At 40.2% G+C, this 21729-nt stretch overlaps 3 protein-coding genes across 5 annotated transcripts in view; 2 read left to right on the forward strand and 1 right to left on the reverse strand.

Annotated features, from left to right (window-relative positions):
* Positions 1-1026: 1026 nt before the first annotated feature.
* On the forward strand, positions 1027-11749 carry nphp3 (nephronophthisis 3). 2 transcript variants are annotated; one of them, XM_049565259.1, is made up of 28 exons: positions 1027-1066; positions 1558-1938; positions 2057-2182; positions 2269-2419; positions 2578-2730; positions 2977-3110; positions 3285-3445; positions 3544-3700; positions 4023-4097; positions 4201-4371; positions 4482-4585; positions 4984-5098; positions 5195-5338; positions 5438-5535; positions 5685-5787; positions 5923-6005; positions 6599-6737; positions 6833-6997; positions 7132-7226; positions 7339-7461; positions 7551-7740; positions 8499-8740; positions 8941-9016; positions 9106-9233; positions 9397-9637; positions 9749-9874; positions 10038-10180; positions 10548-11749. In XM_049565259.1, the coding sequence occupies exons 2-28, from the start codon at positions 1615-1617 to the stop codon at positions 10714-10716; spliced, it is 3936 nt and encodes a 1311-aa protein (XP_049421216.1). In that variant the 5' UTR covers positions 1027-1066; positions 1558-1614; the 3' UTR covers positions 10717-11749. The 2 variants fall into 2 exon arrangements, with proteins under 2 accessions (XP_049421216.1, XP_049421217.1); XM_049565260.1 differs by having other exon boundaries at positions 10065-10180.
* A 193-nt stretch (positions 11750-11942) lies between these two features.
* On the reverse strand, positions 11943-15466 carry uba5 (ubiquitin-like modifier activating enzyme 5). Its single transcript, XM_049565261.1, has 12 exons — positions 15160-15466; positions 14965-15010; positions 14198-14287; positions 13976-14085; positions 13808-13894; positions 13638-13722; positions 13446-13550; positions 13216-13343; positions 12998-13133; positions 12783-12861; positions 12554-12660; positions 11943-12453 (listed from the first exon to the last, which is right to left on the reverse strand). The coding sequence occupies exons 1-12, from the start codon at positions 15321-15323 to the stop codon at positions 12376-12378; spliced, it is 1215 nt and encodes a 404-aa protein (XP_049421218.1). The 5' UTR covers positions 15324-15466; the 3' UTR covers positions 11943-12375.
* A 222-nt stretch (positions 15467-15688) lies between these two features.
* The window catches only part of acad11 (acyl-CoA dehydrogenase family, member 11), a 30129-nt gene continuing 24088 nt past the window's right edge, over positions 15689-21729 (forward strand). Inside the window, exons 1-6 of one of the 2 annotated variants that reach the window (XM_049564583.1) lie at positions 15689-15880; positions 16010-16109; positions 17549-17674; positions 17932-18096; positions 18200-18364; positions 18446-18587. In XM_049564583.1, coding sequence (XP_049420540.1) covers positions 15720-15880; positions 16010-16109; positions 17549-17674; positions 17932-18096; positions 18200-18364; positions 18446-18587 — 859 coding nt within the window. In that variant the 5' untranslated portion in view covers positions 15689-15719. The remainder of the gene's footprint in view (positions 15881-16009; positions 16110-17548; positions 17675-17931; positions 18097-18199; positions 18365-18445; positions 18588-21729) is intronic. The other variant, XM_049564584.1, reaches the window with a different exon arrangement.

Raw genomic sequence — 21729 nt, forward strand, 5'->3', positions numbered from 1 at the left:
AGTCTGGAGCTGCTCCACAGACCAGGTATGAGAGACTGATTTTGTGGACCCACAGAATGTTTTTCTTTTCTTTTTTATACCCAAATGAGTTGCTGAAACGGAAAATGTACCCATATATTCATACATACCTTGGGTGCTCTCAGTGTCATGTTCAACATCTTTCCAAATTCGGTGTCTTTGGAGCAGCTCTAGACTTAATACCCTATGGCATCACAAATTTGAGTTTTAGCACTCTAGTTTGGGGATTTTAGAGGGAGTTGTTCATTTTTACTAATATTTTCCGACTGTCCTAGACCCCAGGAATAAACTGCATGGATTTTAAAAATGGCTGAAGTTCCTCTTTAAGTTACATTTTCAATGCAGGGCCAGTGTTGGGAGGGTTACTTTTAAAATGTAACAGGTCACAGTTTACTAGTTACCCTGTTAAAAATGTACTAAGTAATGTAACTATGTGAACTACTTCATCAAAGTAACATAACAGACTACTTTTGATTACTTTTCTACCAGATATTTTAAACTCAGCAATAAAGCTGAAAGATACTAAGAAGAATATATTTGGATATAATTCCTTTGTAATCACCAACATTTTGATTCTTAACTGTACTTTAATTACATGGGGTTTTTTTTCCACAGTAACTGTACAGTTACATTAATTTTGTAATTTAATTACTGTAACTAGTTACATATACTGTAGCCTAACTAGTTACTCTCCACCACTGTGTAGGGCTTTACTTGTAACAGAATGTGGTATTAGTACTTTTACTTAGCCAAAGTACAGAATCTGAGTACCTCCTCCACCAGTGGACTAATTGGCCTAAATAAACATATTTCAATTAATTAAAACATATATTACTCTATATCACGATAGCATAATAACTATAGCACTTTTTTATGAGAATATGAGGGTTCAATGGCACGAATTATCAAAAATGTGACCTTCAGCCAGGATCCGGACAGTCTGCCTATTTTCAAGAAAATCAACTTTTACTCTGTTTGACCTGTGCGAGCACCCGTATATCGACTTGTTACCAAGGCAGCCAGGAAGAAGCTGTGAAGGGAGCGGACGGTGAGTGTGTTCTTGTTTGCTTAGCTTCTGTGATTTCACCAATACTTGGACTTTTACTCAATATTCTCTCGAAGCTAAAATATGTACAGAAGTTATTGTGTCCTTCCGTTAGTGTCTACACCGATAAATGTCGCCACGAGCGTGTTGAACAGCTGTTTCGGAAATGTTAGCTAACCCAAGCAACGGTCTTTATGTTAATGACAGATAAAACTAGCTAACGGTAACTGCAAACATGTTAGCAATAGGGCACATTTAGCTGCGGGAGGCGCTCCTGTAAAGATAACGGTGGTATGAGGTGTTGCTTTGAAGAAAGCAAATTAGCTTGTGGCTGCAACTACACATTGACTAGCTTTTTTGCGCTTGTGATACAACACGGAGAAGTCAAATTAAGACACATAAATGCCAACCACAGTCATCTCCCACTGCCTGGGTAGATTAAAACTCTTCAATTGTTTTCACTATGAGTCACTGTCACGTTTGTCATCACACAGGAGCAGCTATGGGCCTCCGAAAAGGCTGAGTATTGTTTCACAGCCCAGGCTGCCACCATGGGCACCGCATCCTCTCTGGTCAGCCCAGGTGAGGTGATCGAGGATGGATATGGGGGTGAAGGAGGGGAAGCCTGTGAGATCCCAGTGGAGGTCAAGCCCAAAGCCCGACTCCTGCGTAGTTCCTTTCGCAGAGGACCTCGGGTGATTGGGGCCAGTTTTAAATCCACAGGTTCTGTAGATCTGGAGTATGCTGCTGAGTATGAAAGACTCCGGAAAGAGTATGAAATATTTCGTGTCAGCAAGAATAACGAGATTATATCCATGCAAAAGAAGGAGGCGAAGCTGGATGAGGAGAACAAGAGGCTGAGGGCTGAGCTACAGGTAAAATGAATTAACGCTGGCAACTACGAGCTTACAGCACAAGCTTGAAGGCTACACAAGTCTGTGGATGTTACAACAGTTCTTATGATTGTCTTTGTCATTCTCACTGTGACAACAGGCTCTGCAGAAGACGTACCAGAAGATCCTCAGAGAGAAAGAGAGTGCTCTTGAGGCAAAGTACCAAGCTATGGAGAGGGCTGCCACCTTTGAACACGACAGGGACAAAGTAAAACGACAGTTTAAGGTAAGCGACACCACATTTGTCACTGTGGAGCATTCTGTCCAGTAATCATGATTGCAACCCTAATTAATTCACTAAATGACCACTAGATTTTCCGGGAGACAAAAGAAAAAGAGATTCAGGATCTCCTTCGGGCCAAGAGGGACTTGGAGGCCAAATTACAGCAGTTGCAGGCTCAGGGCATCCAGGTCTATGACCCAAATGATTCTGACTCAGATGACAACCAAACCACTGTCACGGGTAAGACCCAGAAATCCTCACTGTGTTTGGATCTCTTCTTTGTTTTATTCATCCATCCATCCCTCCAGTATTAATTTTCTACTAGAGTGCAAAATGTAAGGTCTCTTTTTGTATGATAAAATCTTCAAAAACATTATTTTTTCACTGCATGTCTGTAGCTGCAGGGACACAGTGTGAGTACTGGTCTGGCGGTGTGCTGGGAAGTGAGCCCTCTATGGGTAGCATGATGCAGTTGCAACAGACCTTCAGGGGACCGGAGTTTGCACACAGTTTGATAGATGTGGAGGGGCCCTTTGCAAATGTGAGCAGAGGTAAGTAAACTCCAGGAGGTCTGTACAAAGAAGGGAAGCATCATGATATAGGTTGTAGGCAACCATATTTGCACCATGGCTACTATGATGCTGGAGAAATAATACACTCCTACATACGTTACCTACTTAATATAACTTAATAGATGTATATTTATGTTTGTATGCAGCTAGCTTTCCAGTATGTGTTCACTTATCTCTTCATGCTTGTCTCACAATTTTTCTTGTGTGTGTGTGTGTTTGTATCAGATGACTGGGATGCTGCAGTGGCCAGTCTGCTTCAGGTCTCCCCTCACGTGCCCCAGGCCTTATGGAGTAACACAGTGCGCTGCTACCTAATCTTTACCCAGGAGACCAAAGCTGAGCTTGATGTCTTTATTAAGGTTGGTTAAATGGGCACTGTTGGCAAACTGTAAATATTCTATTTTCATAGAATTTTCCATGACCTTAAGTAACACAGGAGGACCTGTAGACTCTTGGAAAACCATTATGAGTCAGCCTGGTAGAGAGCTGACATTAATCCTTTGGTAAATCATCGATTCATGTTTTCATTACAGAAACACTCACCTGTGTTGCGGAGAATGTGCGAGGGTCTCGGCCATTTCTACCTGAATGTCTGCTTTCCAGAGGAGAGTGCTGCCTCATATGCTGTGGAGCGCAAGCAGGAGATTGAAAGGAGCTCTGTGTGTGTGCTTCTGGTCAAATCTACTGTCACTAGGTACAGTAAGTCCTACACCTATCATCACTAGCACACCCCCATGGACTAAAGAATGATGTTGTTTATTTGTAAGACAATTTCTTCATGCATGTGTGCAGCTCTGTGGTGGAAGATTGTGAGGAGGCTTTTGTGAAGACTCCAGATGGCCATCCTCTGGTGCTCTACCTCAGGACTGAAGAAGGTCACAATTTGACTGGACCCACCAGGCAACTGCTAGAAAGGGTCAATGCTGCGGACAAGGCTGCTAAAGTCAAGGTTTGTGTTGTGAACAAGGCAAAACAGGATACAGAGGAGACAAACATTTTTCCTGAGGTATCCAGGGTTAGATAAAAGCCCTCTATCGAAAGCATTCTATAATTTGTTATGACATTTATAGTTTTGGTAATCTGTATGTGTATATGGTGTTTGATGAATAGCCTTATTATCCAGAGTAGTTTCACTTAATATGACAACACCGTTAACTGTGAGCAAAAGCAGAAGTTGTGTGTTTATTGCCTTTTAAAGTTGACATTCTGTATTTACTGATCACTCGATGCCACACGGTGCTTGTGTTTACTTATTTTAAACATTAACCCAGGTGGTGGATCATAAGGGTTCTGCAGAAGAGGGAGCTGACCTCATCTACTCTCAACTAGAGAGAGTCATTAAACAGGTACACACTGCAACATCAGTCTTTTGTGTTGTGTGTACAGTGATATATGTTCATCCCTCCTGTCCCTGACAACCTTTTAATTCCCACTTCTCTCAACATGTAGGAGTTGCTGGGTCTTGAAGGAGCAGATGTGGACTCTAAGGACTCGGGGATGGAGGAGGGACGTGAGGAAGACTCGGGTGATGTGCTGTGGGACCTGCATGATGAGCAGGAACAGATTGAGTCCTACCAGCAGGCCTGTAGCAGCACCACATCCCAGTTAGGCTTCCAGAAGGTAAAGGGGCAGATATTCTCCTCTTTTAAGCTTACTTCATCTTCTCTTCCAATCTGTCACTTTGTTCTGTAATCTCTCTAAGGCTGGGTTGTATCTGATGTCCTCCTCAGTATATAGATCGTTTGAATGACATGATAGCGGCTCCACCTCCCACGCCTCCTCTGCTGGTGTCTGGTGGTCCAGGCTCAGGAAAGTCCCTTTTGCTGTCCAAATGGTGAGAACCGATTGATGCAGTATTAGTTGTTAGCCAACAGCTATCTCAGCTAATCTGATAATCGAGTAATCGGTTTGAGTAATTTTTAAGACAGAAAAGTCACAATATTCTGATTTAAGCTTCTTAAATGTGAATATTTGTGGTTTCTCTTCTCCTCTATGACAGGAAACGGAAATTCTCAACTCACTAGCTCAATTGTAAAATGGCAGGAGGACAAAAAAGTGCTAACATCATGCTTATCTATCAGTATCTATCAGTTTGAAGAAATACATCCTGTTTTATGATATGCTGTGAGTCATTCTCTAAGAGGAGGTGTCAGTTCTGTTTCATGGTGCAATGTGTCATCAACACGACATTTTGCACGCTTTGTGTAATCTTTGTTCTTTTATACTTTTCAGGATCGAGCAGCAGCAGAAGCAGTCACCCAACACCTTGTTCCTTTATCATTTTGTTGGCCGCCCACTTTCCACAAGCTCAGAGCCAGTTCTCATTATCAAACGCCTCACAGTCAAAGTAAGGGGGTTTCTCTCGGTGGCTCTTCCAAAAGGCATACTTCCAGTGAAGGCACTAATGACTGTGACAATGTGTTTTCTGTCTGTTGTCGCATAGCTGCTGCAGCATTTCTGGTCCATTTCTGGCTTGTCCATGGAGCCCAGTAAGATCTTAGAGGAGTTTCCCCGCTGGCTTGAAAGACTGTCAGCACGGCATCAAGGAAACATCATCATCATCATTGACTCCATTGACCAAATACAAGTACACCCCATCTCTATTTTAACCCAAATTAGACTACTAATTAGAACACTTTTTTCAGAATAGCTCTTCTAACTCTACAGTTTTTCTCCTTTTTTTCAGCAAGCAGAAAGACACATGAAGTGGCTGATAGACCCTCTCCCTGTCAATGTCAGAGTGGTGGTGTCTGTCAATGTAGAGACATGTCCTCAGGCTTGGAGGTGATACACTTTGAATTCTAAATATCCCTGTCAATTTACTCAGAATGCTTCATTAAAAAATGTCCATGCAGTGGTTTATATTAGTGGTATATTTCTAAATATGCTTCTGCGGTATCACCATTTGTAATTCAGTGACCATGTCTGTTTAGGTTATGGCCGACCCTCCACTTAGACCCACTGAGTCCCAGGGAGGTCAGGAGCGTTGTGAATGCAGAGTGCCAGAGCATGGACCTGAAATTTACCAAGGACCAGGTCAGTTATCATCCCACCCCCCTTTTTAAAAACTCTGAGATTTGAAAGTGTGAAAACACATTTGGAGTCATTAGTAGCGGTATGTGTTTTTTTTTTTAAAGAAGCCCACACTCAAATGTTGTATCTTTGTTCCAGGAGAAGAGACTCGAAAGGCACTGTCGCTCTGCATCGACCTGCAATGCATTGTATGTCACACTACTGGCAAGGATGATCATCAGGTTAGCCACCTCTGATTTTTCTGGAAACCTGTTTGACCCTTTAAAATTTTGTAATAGGTCTATCAACTTTTTTATTGTCCTTTTAAGCAACAGTCCTCACTTAACTACTTTTTTGTGTATTGTCATCACTCGCCACAAAAGAGCAAAATTTATACAGTGGTATAATGTAAGATTATATAATGGTGCTTGAGAGACCTTTGAAAATTCATTCCATAGTGGACCTTAAACATGTATTATCTGGGTTAAAAATAGTCTACCCCTCATAAAAGTGCAGTGACTAGGACTTAATGGTAACTAGCAGTGAGGTTGTCAGTTCTGTGCTACTGTAGAAACATAGCTGTGCAATGTGGCAGACTCCGTGGAAGAGGACCCACTAACTATGTAGATATGAAGGGCTCATTCTAAGGAATGTAAAGGTGATTATACACTAATAAAAACCTAATTATGAACATTATATTCCATTTCTGCCAGTACCGTTCCCTAAATATTACACACAGGTCCTTTAAGTCTGATGCTGATGTCCCTGAATGTGTGGTTACATATGTTTTAAATGTTGATGATTGGATTAAACGCCATGTTTTGTCACTGCACAGCGGTATATCTCGATGGTCACTGGAGAAGAGCCTGGAGCAGTGTCTGCAGTGTCAGGACACCATGTCACTCTACCGCCTGGCGCTCAAGATGACGCTCAACTCCCTCAACACAGACAGAGAGCGACACATAATGAGAGAGGTGACCTAAGTGTAGACAAAATAACAACTTTTCTCCACTTGAACATAGAGTTTTGTCATCATTATTGGTTGTAATGGCAAATGTGTATTCCTTAGATACTGTGCCTGGTATGTGCCAGCCACAATGGAGTGAGTGAATCAGAGGTGCTAGACCTTTTCCCAGAGCTGGAGTTGCCTGTCCTGTCCTCTCTGCTTTACCGTCTGAACAGACTCTGCATTGTAACCCTCCGTTGTGGGCTCATCAGGTTTCAACACCTGCAGGTAACTAGGATTTGTCCAGTAGAATAGTATAACACAAAGTCATTAAACATACAAAATGCATAAAAATGCATGTGCAGAAAATTTCTGACTACACAGTGTTGAAGTTTTTGTCTTTAAGTGTGTTTGTCTTTCAGGCCTGGGAAGCTGTGAGGTTGGAGTTCCTGGGTGGAGGAAGTAGCTCGGCTGCTTACAGAGAGAAACTCATTCAGTATTTCAGTCAGCAACTCAGGTGGATAAGAGTAGTCATTTTCTCCTCACACTACACAACTCACATTTTTCTGTCAGTACAACTCATGTCATTGTGGTTGAGTGTTTGTGTTTGTGCTTGTGTGTGTGGGTAGCCAGGACCGTGTGACGTGGCGTGTCGCAGATGAGCTGCCCTGGCTGCTCCAACAGCAGGAGGACAGGACTAAACTACAGCTTAGCCTCCTGAACCTGTTTGTCTCCCAAAACCTTTACAAGAGGTACAAAGCATGCATACACACAAGCTGATGTGGCAAAGCTTGTCATATTTATGTAGGCGTAGTCTTATGGATGTGTTTTTTTTTTCCAGGGGTCACTTCTCTGAGCTGTTAGCCTATTGGCAATATGTGGGCAAAGACAAAAGCTCCATGGCCACTGAGTACTTTGACTCCCTGAAACACTACGAGAAGAGCTGCGAGAGCGAAGACAGCATGACCAAGCTGGCAAACCTCTATGAAACCTTGGGTCGTTTCCTCAAAGACCTGGGCCTCCCTAGTCAGGTAGGCACCAGAAGCAAAGTGCCATCTTGTTACGTTATGTTCAAGAGAAGGCAGACAGCTCTACAGCTGATATCTCCAACACTCAACAACTCATACCAGAACAATCTAGAGTGATAAATAGCACCTCAGATAAAAGGGAAAATTGGGTTTCCTATCCCTGTTAAACCTGCATTCTTTGTGACCGCCAGCAGGGGACATCTCCACTGAACTGCAAAAACAAATTTGATTACATATATGTGAAAATGACCCTACTTCTCACTTTAATTATTACCTGAGTAAACATTTTCCAAATGATTTTATGGTCTCAATCGCTAGTTTCAAGTCTTCTTTAATAGAGCATGATGTTTATTCAGTAAATTATGGTTCGATTTAAAGCAAAATAGACAATAAATCAGGGTATGCTTGTGATTGACAAGTCCCAACCTTGGCAAACTTTTCAGTCAAGATAGTCATAGCAATGCGTAGCTAGTCAGAGCCACCCTTTGCTCCTCCCCAGCTTCACAGTCCCCCCTGGCTCAAAAGAAAAACAAGATGGCCACAGCCATTACGCCAAACTCGGGGTTAAAAAATGGTAGTTCACGAATCAAAGGGTGATGTCACGTCCTCTTCTTATATATTATTTTTCTGCCACACCTTGTATGGTAGTTCTCTTGTTTCATTTGCTTACATAGCCTATACAAGTGTCCTTCTATATATATATATATATATATATGCCCATGTTGACAATAGCACATTTTTGATTCTGTCTGTGTTTCTAGGCTGTAGCACCTTTACAGAGGTCCCTTGAGATTAGGGAGACAGCCTTGGACCCGGACCATCCCAGCGTAGCTCGCTCCCTGCACCAGCTGGCTGGGGTTTATGTTCAGTGGAAGAAGTATGGCAATGCTGAGCAGCTGTACAAGCAGGCCCTGGAGATAAGCGAGAATGCCTACGGAGCTGAGCATGCCAGCGTAGCACGTGAGCTGGAGTCCCTCGCCATGCTCTATCAAAAACAAAACAAGTAAATGGTTCTCTCTTGGTGATGCATGATGTTATTTTTAATTATTGTTCTTGTTGTATAGTTTATTGGCTGCTCCTGACACGCACTGTGTTTACAAAGAGACATCACACCTGTGTTGATGATCTTATAACACTCATGTGACAATCAGGATTTCATTTAAAACACGTTTAATGGCTCACACCTGGCGTTTTTACAATCAGGTATGAGCAAGCAGAGAAACTCAGGAAGAGGTCAGTGAAGATCCGTCAGAAGACTGCTCGCCAGAAAGGTCATATGGTGAGCATGTTTCCCAGATACCCACATGCTTAGTCATACTCACTTCATCAGTCATATTGAACACGCCTTTTGGCGACTCCTCCTTTCAGTACGGCTTCACTTTGTTGAGGCGCAGAGCCCTACAGCTGGAGGAGCTGACCCTGGGAAAAGATTCTGCAGACTCTGCCAAGACACTTAATGAACTGGGCGTCCTGTACTACCTCCAAAACAACCTGGAGTAAGGCATACATATGTTACAGCTGGCATGCACACAGACAAAGACATGTGACACTCTGCATCATGAATATTAACTGTGTCTCCATCAAGTTCGCCTTCTACCTGATTGTTTTAATTTGTCTGTCCACCAACATGTCTAAAATCCCTCTTTCTGCCCCCACCAGTGCAGCCAAGATATTCTTGACACGCTCTTTGGAGATGCGTCAGCGTGTCCTCGGTCCAGATCACCCAGACTGCGCTCAGTCCCTCAACAACCTGGCTGCACTGCACACAGAGAGGAGGGAGTACGAGGCGGCTGAGGACATGTACGAGAGGGCGCTAGACATCCGCAAGAGGGCCTTGTCCCCAGACCACCCCTCACTGGCATACACACTCAAACACCTGGCCATGCTCTATAAACGCAGAGTGAGACACGTGTGCCTGTTGACACTAAAACTTTAACATTCTGTCTGATAAACAACTCACTCTGTGTTTGTCCTCCACTGAGAGTCTGATTTGAAAATGTGTGTTGCACAGGGGAAACTGGAGAAGGCTGTGCCGCTGTATGAGCTGTCTCTGGAAATCAGGGAAAAAAGTTTTGGGCCCAAACACCCCAGTGTGGCCACAGCACTGGTCAACCTGGCTGTGATCTACTGCCAACTGGTAAGAATGTTCATCATACTTTATTCAGTCTGTAACACACATCCCTGATGTGGATATCTCGTTAGAACTGTTCACATATATATGTTTTTATTTGTTATAATCGTGTGTAGCTGTGTGTTAGGTTGTGTGTTGTGTGTAGAGCAAATCTAACTGTGTTAGTTAGTGTTTGTTGGTTCTTTGTGTTTGGCAGAAGAAGCACAGTGACGCCCTGCCTCTTTATGAACGAGCGCTGAAAGTCTATGAGGATAGTTTGGGGCGCTCACACCCACGGGTCGGAGAGACCCTGAAAAACTTGGCCGTGCTAAGGTACAGTAGTTAAGTTTGTACATAAGCATAATGTATTCACTTAAGAAAAAAATGTTCCTTTTTTTAAAAAATAAATAAATAAGATTATGATCGCAGAATTATGAAAAAGTTTTCACGGGAAAAAACTCTGCTCTTGTTTTTAATAACCTTTTTAATTCAGAAAAACAAAAACAGATTTTATTTCCTATTTAAATTTTCCCAGAACATTAAATAATTCAGAAAAACAGAGCCGAATTTTTCCCCAAGTGAATGCATTACACTTCCATAAGTTTGAATTCAACATTAAACTAATCATCAGTTTAATCATGTATGTCGTACTGCATTTAAAATGATTTCTCTTTCTCGTTTTTATTCCTTTTATGACTAGCTATGAAGAGGGTGACTTTGAGAAGGCAGCAGAGCTTTACAAACGTGCAATGGAGATAAAGGAGGCGGAGCCATCATTGGTGTGTGGGAACGCCCCGTCCCGCCACTCCTCCAGTGGGGACACATTCAGTCTGAGGGGACCTGCTCCCCTCCCACATGCCCCGAGGTGACTCCGTTAATGCCACAGAACACTGTAGACTGTTCACATTTCCAACTACCATAGAATAATAAAATCATCAGACCTCATGGTTTTATCAGAGCAGGAACCATTCTGGTCATCACACTGCGATTGTTGTCTAGATGGAGGTTTTAGGGTTAGGTCAAATAGACGGTACGTACCAATGTGATCAAGTGTGCTGTATTAGTCTGTGAAATTTGTTTATTTACCACAAGTATTTATTAAGATTTCTAACATAATCGTGTCCATTCAATCAGTCCTTTTTATGGAACTCAGGTTTACTGTTAGCGTTAACTCAGACACTTTGTTCCTATTTACATGCCTCACAGTGTACATCAGCAAAATAGAAACAGATTCATTTGCTGGCGTGGAATGCCATGACGTTTCGGCATATCATGACCCATAAATTGTTAATATCAACCAGACACATTCTGTGCTTTCCGGTGTACAGCAGATACTGCTCTATGCACTTTCTTAACTTTACTTTTTTAACAAGTGTTACAGGTATGAAGGAAACCTAATTAATTATTTTTTACTTTTGATTTTGAGTTACTAACACTAAAGATACAGTATAACATGTGTGAAACTGATCATGCTGTTATCTCTTTCAATAACTGTTCAGACCTCAAACAGATTTGTTGCCAAGTCGACATTCCTGATGTTCTGACTGACGGACTTTTAAGAGCTACTGTTTTTAAAATCAAATATGCATATTGTGAAAATTACTTATCTGCCATTAACATACCATTAATGTTTTTCATTACGTAATGTTTACCTACCAGTATTAAAGTATGTAATCCAACAAGAGAAAATGTCAAACCAAAGATAAGTGTCCAAAAACATCTCTGAGAAGACGTCACCTTTGGTACTAATTTTATGCTGTTTATGCGAAACTAAATGTGTGTATTTATTCATTAACAAAAAGGATTTTAAGGGATTTGCCAAAATCATCACAGTGCCATGAGTGTCCAGGTTAAAATACAATAATGAATGTACATGTATCTCAAAGGGAAACAGTGTACCAAAATCTATCGTCTCATTGCCTCAACAACAATGTATCTTAAGTGTTTTTTTTATATTCATGTATTAATGTAATTGAAATCTGTAAAAGCTGTTAAGGACCAAAACAACAAAAATCACAGCCAACATATTGAGAAGATTGTATTCCATCTAATAAATACTTTATTGTCACAACTTAAACATTGTTTAATGTTTAAATCTGTTGCAGCAGATGCTTTCTGAAAGCTGAGTGAATGACGCATACATTAAAAGGCGGGGACACTCATTCACGGATCAAAACCGTAGAAAATACACATTGTGACACGTTAATGCATTAACAGTGACATTATCCTAGGTTTATGGACATTTCATTAAGACTGCACCAACTCCAAGTGCTACACATCTTCCCAATACGTCCGAAAAATAAACATATGACTGCTTTTGCGTTTCTCTTGTTGTGTTGTGTGAAATGTCATCAGAATCACTTTTCATGCATTTCCATTCTTATGCTGTTAGTACAGTTGACTTTTGTTTATTTTACAGTAATTAACTTTTTCATGAGGATGCTTGTTTTTAAAGAAGGTGATGCAATAGACATGTAAGAAATGACACGTCTAATCTGAATAGCAGAAATGCGTCTTCAGATTGTTGCCTACAACTTTCTCATCTGAGCCATCAATTCTTCGAGGCTCTGTTCGGTCTCCGCCACTGTCTCCCCACTGACTGCTTCCTGTTTCAGTCAAGAGAAAACAACATTATTAGAATTTAGATTTTGGGGTGAACTGTCCCTTTAAGCCCTTCAACGCTGTGTTGTGTCAGTGAATACTAACCTCAGCTGGAATGGTGTAAGCCACAGTAATGCCTTCTGGGAGATCAGGCACAGCTCCTGATGCTGCTTGTAACTCTGTGTCAGTCACCTCTGATACTAGTTCAATACCTACACAGCACAATTGGGTGTGTTAATACACACACAGTGATTTATTGTGATGTACAATGACTAATCCAGGCAAGCTGTTGCACATCTGACACTGTTAGCTGGAATAGCTGTTTGTATCTCACCCCACTCATTGTCCTCGTGTACAACCGCCTCCTCCTCTTCCTCTACAACTTCAACCTTTGGCCGCTCTGCTTCTTTCTTCTGAAGGGAAACATTCATACAGATTCACACTGTTAGCTTAGCTGGTACAGCACCATATAGGGGTCTACACTGCAAAGAACAGGGCTTTTGGTAGGTCCTACATTGTGATACTTGAAAACAAACGGCAAGCACACACCTTGTACTCTTCCTGTTGTCTCCTGCAGTGGCGGTCGTTACACTGAGGGTTGGCTTTCATGGCCATGCTGGGGAAGAAGTCCTGCATGGCATTGTAGCCAAGATAATAACTGACAGTGCCAAACTTCAACAGATACCTGAAAGACAAACATTTTTATTAACATAGACAAATCTTAAGAATGTAATGATTCCCACTGGTCATAAATAATGATATCTTACTTGAGGACATTCTGCACCAGGAGGCCTGCAACCACACCCATCGTTGTTGGTAAGCTGGCGGCACACACACCCTCCCTTTTTAGGGTCTTCTCATCGATGTTGGCTGCCACCACCAGAGGAGGAGCACACTATCAAAGGATATGACACTGTATTACCATGTAACTACTGTATTTTTTTTTTTCTCACAGTGCTAGGTTGTTTAGGTAGGAGATGTTTGTGTGTAGACGTACAGCGAAGCATGCCGTCTCTCCAGGAATGATGAGCTGAATGTGCCCCGATACGGCATTCTCACTGACACCAGACTCCATCCAGATCTGACCTAGTTCATTACAAGCCTGTGACAAACATGACAACATGAAAACAATCTGCAAGAGTAAAACGTACAAATCATAGTGTATGATATGTACTGGTGCTGCACTTACTGTATTGATCGCCATTCTGGCCTCAAAGTTGTCCACACAGCTCAGGACCAAATCCACCGGCTTCCCTTCTTCCAGCCCTCCATAACTAAGAAGACAGAATAATTTTTCATGACAGCCTGTACCACTAAGGAGAGAGAATAGGACAACTAAGAACACGAGAGTATGCTCACCTGATGCGCTCCATAAAATGTGTAAAATTTTCCATTGTGGTGATATTGTAGTTGTGGGTCTCAAACTGCACATCCGGGTTGATGTTCCTGTCGGGTAAATTGAGTAACATAACCAAAAAGAAATCTCCATTTTAGGTGGAAAGTGGATTACTTTAAACAACAGCATACCTGAGTGTGTGTTCTGCAGCTTCCACTTTACTGAGGCCTGCCTGGTGAGGCTGGAAGAACAGTCTGTTCATATTGGCCAGCTCGACTTTATCATAGTCAAAGAGGAGCAACTGTGAAGGTGCAAGCATAGATGACATTAGAGTAAGTATAGGCAGACGATCTACAGAACAAGATGTGCAGGTATGTGGTAATATAGAAGAAATAAGTAAAAGTTTGTATTACCTTACCAATGCCACATCTGGTGAGCATTTCAGCTGTCACACTGCCGACTCCACCAACACCAACCACGGCGACTGTGAACGTCCTGATTTTCTGTCAAAATATTTGAAGATACATACAATGCATACAGTGTGAGAGGTAATGATGTAACTGTACTTCATATGGATATGTATGATTTTTTTTGTTAGTTTTTTTGTAGTTATTTGGGTTTATCACTGCATGTATTTATTATTTTATTTATTTAGTTATTTTATTTTATTTTATTTTTCCCTTCTCTTGGTCCATCACAGGTCATCCAAAGCCAGCCAGGGTGAGGAGGGGAGGTAAGGGTTAGACAAAGGGTCAATTTTTCTTTCTGGAGTTAAAACAATCACATATGGATGAGAAGCAGCTACATAAATATGATTTATTATTAATATTTTTGCAAAACAACTAAATAAAAAATTTGAGAACAAAAAACATTTGAAGATGATCCTTTATCCTTCAATGCTAAAAAAAACCCCTCTCATCAGGGGAGCACTGATAGGTGTCCTCTGATATTATCTAGAAAAATCACTATCATGTACATATAAAAGATATATAGGTCAAAATCTATTTTTTCAGTGCTGATATTTGTGCATCTGTGGAATTTAGTTTTATTTATTACTATCAAGGGCCAGTTCCTGTTTTAAAATGGTATCACAAAAAATGGTATCATTAGGATACTCATGTTATAGCATTAACAAACTCAAGTACTGCAATGCAATAAGAGCAACCCTTAAATATCATACCTCATAATCATCCACGATACCCATTCTCTTTAGAGCCATGAGACGACTGCAATGAAAACACAGCTGACATTAGCCAGTGGTCTGTGAAGTACCACCATATGGGAGCAGTGACTCATAAGGCGTAGCCTCTCAGAGCTGTAAGCAGTCTTTAAAAAAAATCTGTCAAAAGACAAAAATCATACAATAAAAAACCACCTGTATGGGTTGGAATCCACAACTTCGGCGCTCATTTTGTCAATCTTGGGTCTGTATTGTTCCTGGCATTGAGCATCTTCCGCGGCGCACTGCTTCTGCTTACACTTTATCAATTCATTTTCCAACTCTCTGACCCGCAGCTTCAACTCCTCCACGGTCGCCATTACGAAAAATAATGTCGCTAAACACTGCGAACAAAATATATGTAGTATTATCTGCAGTAATAGCGAAAATTAACTGTCTAGGCGGCTAAATTGGTCCAGAAAGTACACGTCTTCACAACTCAACTCAGCTGTCAGGATGTGTGTTCCCGTAAATAGCGTCCGTGTGGAAAACGAGTATAAAAACGTCAAAGCGTTCCCTCATTATTAGTAGATTTTTTTTAACTGTATTAAAAAAATATGGACTAACAGTTGAATAATTTATGTCTATTTGTGTTTTAAAACGGCTGAATTTCTGTAAGTTATCACTGTAAACACTTTTTTGAGGATATAACGACAGTGTGCGCCGCCGTAAACGGTCCGACCACCACTGTCAACACTGCGAGAGTTGTCTCAACGATGCACCTGGAAATGGTTAATCCACTCGTTAACTTAAATATGGAAGAGCTGACAACTCCTGTCCGAGAGCAACATAAATTCAATGTTGACAGACTTCAGAGATATTTGTCTGCCAATTCACGGGTGTCACATAATGACACGCTCACTGTCAGACAGTACAGGTAAGATACATACAGCTGGTGTGTTTCGCAATTTCGAAGCAACAAAGGGGCAATTGGAAGCTAGTAATAATGTATAAATCATGCTAAGCTAACTGTTAACATGCTAACAGCTCCACCTTGTCTTTTCAGCGCTGGTCAGTCAAACCCAACCTTCCTAATTCAAACCCCCTCAAACAGCTATGTGCTCAGGAAGAAACCTCCTGGTGAGCTGCTGCCAGGAGCACACAAGGTGAGCTGGGTGTCTACAGGTCCTTACAAAGTCCTTATAATGTTGCAACAACAAGGCCTTAAATTTGAATTTGTGAGGTCTTAACTTCTACATTTAATTTAATTTAATTTATCCATTTTTATTTTATTTTTTGCGTAAATAAGTAAAGCCTTTCTATGTAAAATCCACTATTCTCATGTTACAAATCTAAAAAAAAACTACAATACTGTCATTTTACTTAATACTTGCACTTACTTGTTGGCAAAATGTTATGAAATCGTACTTAATTAACCATATTCCTACATAACGCTTACCTCTGCACAAGACCACATATATATATATTACTTGCCTGCAATGCTTAAATAAGTAAAACAAATAGGATTTGTCCAAAAATCTATCCTAAATTTGGTTAGGCGGATAGACGGTTAGATAATAAATTTATAAAAGCACAAAATAGATAGATAGATAGATAAAATTATGTTTATAAAAAGTAATATGATAGAGAATAAAATTATGCCATGGTAATTGTAAGGCAGCATAGTATAACTGGTGAACTTTTTTCTCTTGCATGATCTCATGTCCAGCGCCTAGTGTTTATTGTTTGGACGTACATGATTTTGTCATTTTTTTAGAGAATAAAATGAATACACAAAACAGACCGATTAAGAGATTGAGAGACAAAAGAGAGATTAAAAGACAAAAGAAATTAAATAAATATGACAGAGAATAAACTTCTAAAAACACAGATAGATAGATGGATGGATGTATAATTTATTTTATTGATCCCAGTTTGGGAAATTCTTGTGCTATAGTAGCAGGTTATCCAGGCATTGCATGGGAACAGTAAATACACAAGGAAAATATCAATAGAAAAATAAAAACAGTGAATTAAAAAAAATAGCTCAATAAAGAATACAAGTAAATACCCAAGCATACTATACATATATATTTTTTTCTTATTTATTTATTTATACATACATATAAAATATCTATTGAATACACAATATAAAAAAATACTAGAATACAATATAAATATACTAGTTGTACAAGTAATAAAGTATAAAATATGAACTTAGGATAACATGCTGTATACATTAGAAAAATGTGCAAATTTGTTGAAGTTTTTAAAAATAAAATGAGGAATGCTTTTCAGTTCAAAAATTTCACACTTTTGCATGTTCAGCTGACCTGTTGTGCACTGACTGAAACACTGGTTAAGCTAAAAATTGTTTGAAATTAATGATTGGAAGTGTACCAACTGAAGACTATGTGCATTTTTAGTGTAATCAGTACAAAAGTACAAAGTCCTTTCCCAGAAGCTTCCTATGAATTTGCGGTTTCATATTAATATTTGTGTTGTAAATGATTATGGTTGTGTGGGACTTGTGAAAAAATGTTAGGATACTAAGCGTGGGTGATGTTTTTGTTTAGATGGTGGATTCTTGTAACGTTATTTACAGGTGGACAGGGAGTACCGGGTGCAGAAGGCCCTGTTCTCTGCTGGCTTCCCTGTACCTGAGCCTCTGTTGCACTGCACTGATGCTGAAGTCATTGGAACGGAGTTCTACGTAATGGAGCATGTGAAGGTAGGTTTGTGCTACTAAGGCCTGATTTCACAATATTCCTGCATCTAATATGTGTATTGCTGTTTTGCTCAACCTTCGCTCTACATTCTAATAATAATAATCTGATAAAAGATGAAATTTGGACTCGTGTTTGCTTGCTGACACATGCTGATATGACACACCCAATTGATGCCCAGGCTTCTAAATACATACTTACTATCACATAGTGGTCATCTATCATGAGGTGAAAATATGCCTGTTAAAATATCCCTATTGAGCAGGGGCGCATATTCAGGGATCTTCGTCTCCCTGGAGTGAGTGCAGCAGAGAGAGCAGCTCTGTATGTGGCTGCAGTGGAAGTGTTGGCAAAGCTACACTCACTGGACCTGGCATCAATGAACCTCGAAGGGTATGGAAAAGGATCAGGTTACTGCAAGAGACAAGTGAGCACAACACATTGTACTCAGTAAATCAAAACTTTATATGTTTTCTCTGGAAAAAGGAGTTAAAGTTGTGACATTTAAAAGTGTCTTTCCATCTTCAAAGGTGTCCACCTGGACGAAGCAGTACAACGCAGCAGCTCACACAGACATTCCAGCCATGAATCAACTGTCTGATTGGTTGATGAAGAATTTGCCAGCCGGTGATGACAAGGTCACACTTGTCCATGGAGATTTCCGAATGGACAACTTGATATTCCATCCAACAGAGGTACAACTTCTCAAACACTTACTCTTACCTGTTTGCTTCATGTGACTGTAATGCTTTACAAAATGTGTTTTATGTCATTAGACACGTGTGATAGCAGTGTTGGACTGGGAGCTGTCTACCACTGGGCAGCCCTTGGCAGACTTTGCCTACTTCCTCATGCCTCACTACTGGCCTACATACATTAAACTCACCAGCACAATGGGCAGCCTACAAGGAATAGAAGGTAACAGACGAATAATCCTGAAGACGAGCATTCAAGCATGACAAGTGTAGAAAATGGCTCAAATACTAGCTCTGACATCTTTGTGTAAATATACACAATCACTCTTGAGAACTGGGACGTAACCTTACTTTTTGGGGGTTTTGATCTTTAGTCTTCAATTAGGCAAATATATTTAAAGGATCAAAATTGTGACTAGTAACCCTTGCAATTTTTTCTTGATTAGCATACATAATGGATGTGTGACAAAGTTGACTTCTTACAGAGTTGGAAAACATGTTATATGTTTATTAATTTCACAGCAGTTATAGTGAGTAACCATTTTATTTTTTCAGAGTTGCTAATAGTCCTCTTAATGCTCATCAAAATAGTCATTTTTAAACCATAATCCTTGTTTAGATTTGATTTAGAAGAGCTACAAGTTGGCATGTCATGGTTTGAGACATACCTGATAGCAATATTATTCATTCATTCATTCATTCATTCATTCATCTTCTAACCGCTTCATCCTCTTGAGGGTCGCGGGGGGGCTGGAGCCTATCCCAGCTACATCGGACGAGAGGCAGGGTACACCCTGGACAGGTCGCCAGACTATCACAGGGCTGACACATAGAGACAAACAACCATTCACACTCACATTCACACCTATGGACCTAGAACATGCAAACTCCGCACAGAAGGGCTCCCACGCCCGGGATCGAACCGGCAACCCTCTTGCTGTGAGGCGAGAGTGCTAACCACCACACCACCGTGCCGCCCAATATTATTTAATGAATTCATAAAAAAATAGAAATTTTACCAGTTTATGAGCAGCATTCCTGCCTTTTTTGGAAACTAAGAAGTGAGACAGGAGTCCTTAGGATATAGCTAACCCCTTTTATGCTTGATTAAATTATGTTTTTGTAGAAATCTAATGGAGCTGACAAAAATCTGGGACACATCTTTAAAGGTCCAGCATTTTCATAAAAAATATGTTTATCAGGAGTCCAGATAAAAATGGATTCTTTTATTATGGGGTCAGATCAGTCTCATAATGAATGAACTCACGCAGGGTTTCTCACGAATACACATGCCCTGGTTCGCAGTTGTATTTCGGACTCACTAATGCACACGATCTGTTTCGCAAATGCACACGCTCTGGTTCACAAATAAAATTTTCATGCAAACTTGTAATATAAATTCGGAAATGCACACGCTCTGCTTCACAAATATTATTTTGAGGCACACTTGGAATATAAATTCACAGATCATGCGAATCGCTGAATGTGCATTTACAGACTGCTTCTCATTTGTGAACCTCTCTACATTTGTGAGAGAAATCTGTGTGGTGAATTTTGAGAATCCCCTGACGTCGCAGGTCAATGAATGTCACCATTGGCTGATAAATCTGTCAATCAAATTTATGATTCTGACTGACAGATTCATCAGTTAATCAGGTGTGTTCGCTTTCAGCCAATCGTATGGCTCCTTACATAAGGTGTATTCATAGTTTATGTTCATTCAAACATGTTACTTGGCTAAACAGAACGCTTCAACTCATTAATTCAATAACATTGCATGATTTACAATAGGGCTGCCACGATTAGTCGACTAATCGATGTCTAATCGACTATTAAAATAATCTGTGACTATTTTAGTAGTCGACTAATCGGTTTGAGTCATTTTTCATAGAAAAGTACTATAAAAGCACCCCAAAATACTCTTAATGCAGCTTCTTACGTTCAGATATTGGCAGCTTTACACACTCTCCCATGACAGTGAACTAAAACCCTTCAGCGTGAGTACGAAACAAGACATGAGATGACGTGATTTTGGGGTTTGGGCGAGACAGACCAACATTTTACAACATTTTAACACATTTTTCGATGAAATGATTAGTCGACTAATCAAAGAAATAATCGACAGATTAGTTGATAATGAAAATAATGGCTAGTGGCAGCCCTAATTTACAACAAGGGGATAATAAGATAAATGTGTTACTTACAGGTTGAGATTGATCCATGTCTCTTCCACCTTTGCAGTCTAGCGCGTCTTGTTTGAACACTGCAAACAGTAGCTCAGTAGCTCTGCGATTGGTTTAAAAGTGTGGAGAAAATGTAAGGAGCCATACGATTGGCTGAAAGCGAACACACCTGATTAACTGATGAATCTGTCAATCAGAATCATAAATTTGATTGACAGATTTATCAGCCAATGGTGACGTTCATTGACCTGCGATGTCAGGGGAGTCTCAAAATTCACCACACAGATTTCTCTCACAAATGTAGAGAGGTTCACAAATGAGAAGCAGTTTGTAAATGCACATTCAGCGATTCGCATGATCTGTGAATTTATATTCCAAGTGTGCCTCAAAATAATATTTGTGAAGTAGAGCATGTACATTTCCGAATTTATATTACAAGTTTGCATAAACATTATATTTGTGAACCAGAGCGTGTGCATTTGCGAAACAGATCGTGTGCAGTAGTGAGTCCGAAATACAACTGTAAACCAGAGCATGTGTATTTGTGGAAAAACCCTGCGTGAGTTCATTCATTATGAGACTGATCTGACCCCATATTTTATTGCTATATTTGGGGTTACATCTGAACAACTACAAATTAACTCCTCACAGTCAGAAATATCAGCCTTTGGCGAGCTGTCGCATTTTACTCCTGTGGAAATCTCCTAAACCCCCATCTGTATCACTGTGGCTTAACGATGTTATGTCCTTTCTTACATTTTAGAAAATAATTTTAACAGTGAAAGGCTCCTCTGATAAGTTTACTCGGAAATTGAATTCTTGTATAAACTACTTTAATTGCTAAACAACCATTGCTTAATACTGTTTATATAATTTATGGCTAATGTGTTTTTCAATGCAGAGACTTTTTTTTTGTTTCTTTGTTTACCAAAAAAAAGGGAATAACACTTGTAATTCTCTGTTGTTGTTATGCATCCATCCCTAATAAAAATCTATATTTTAATACATTATTTTTATGATTATAGCAGTACATTTTTACACCAGTTTTATCTAGTTGTGAATTCTTGTCTGGGACAGGGGTGTTTCCTGGCACACAAACTTAGAAATTCAAAAAAATATAAAACAGATCAAAAATTTTATGGGTCATATTTATGGATCATACCATACATATAAATCCTTGTT

This window comes from Epinephelus fuscoguttatus, linkage group LG21 (assembly GCF_011397635.1).
Source record: "Epinephelus fuscoguttatus linkage group LG21, E.fuscoguttatus.final_Chr_v1".
NCBI classification, from domain to species: Eukaryota; Metazoa; Chordata; class Actinopteri; order Perciformes; family Serranidae; genus Epinephelus; species Epinephelus fuscoguttatus.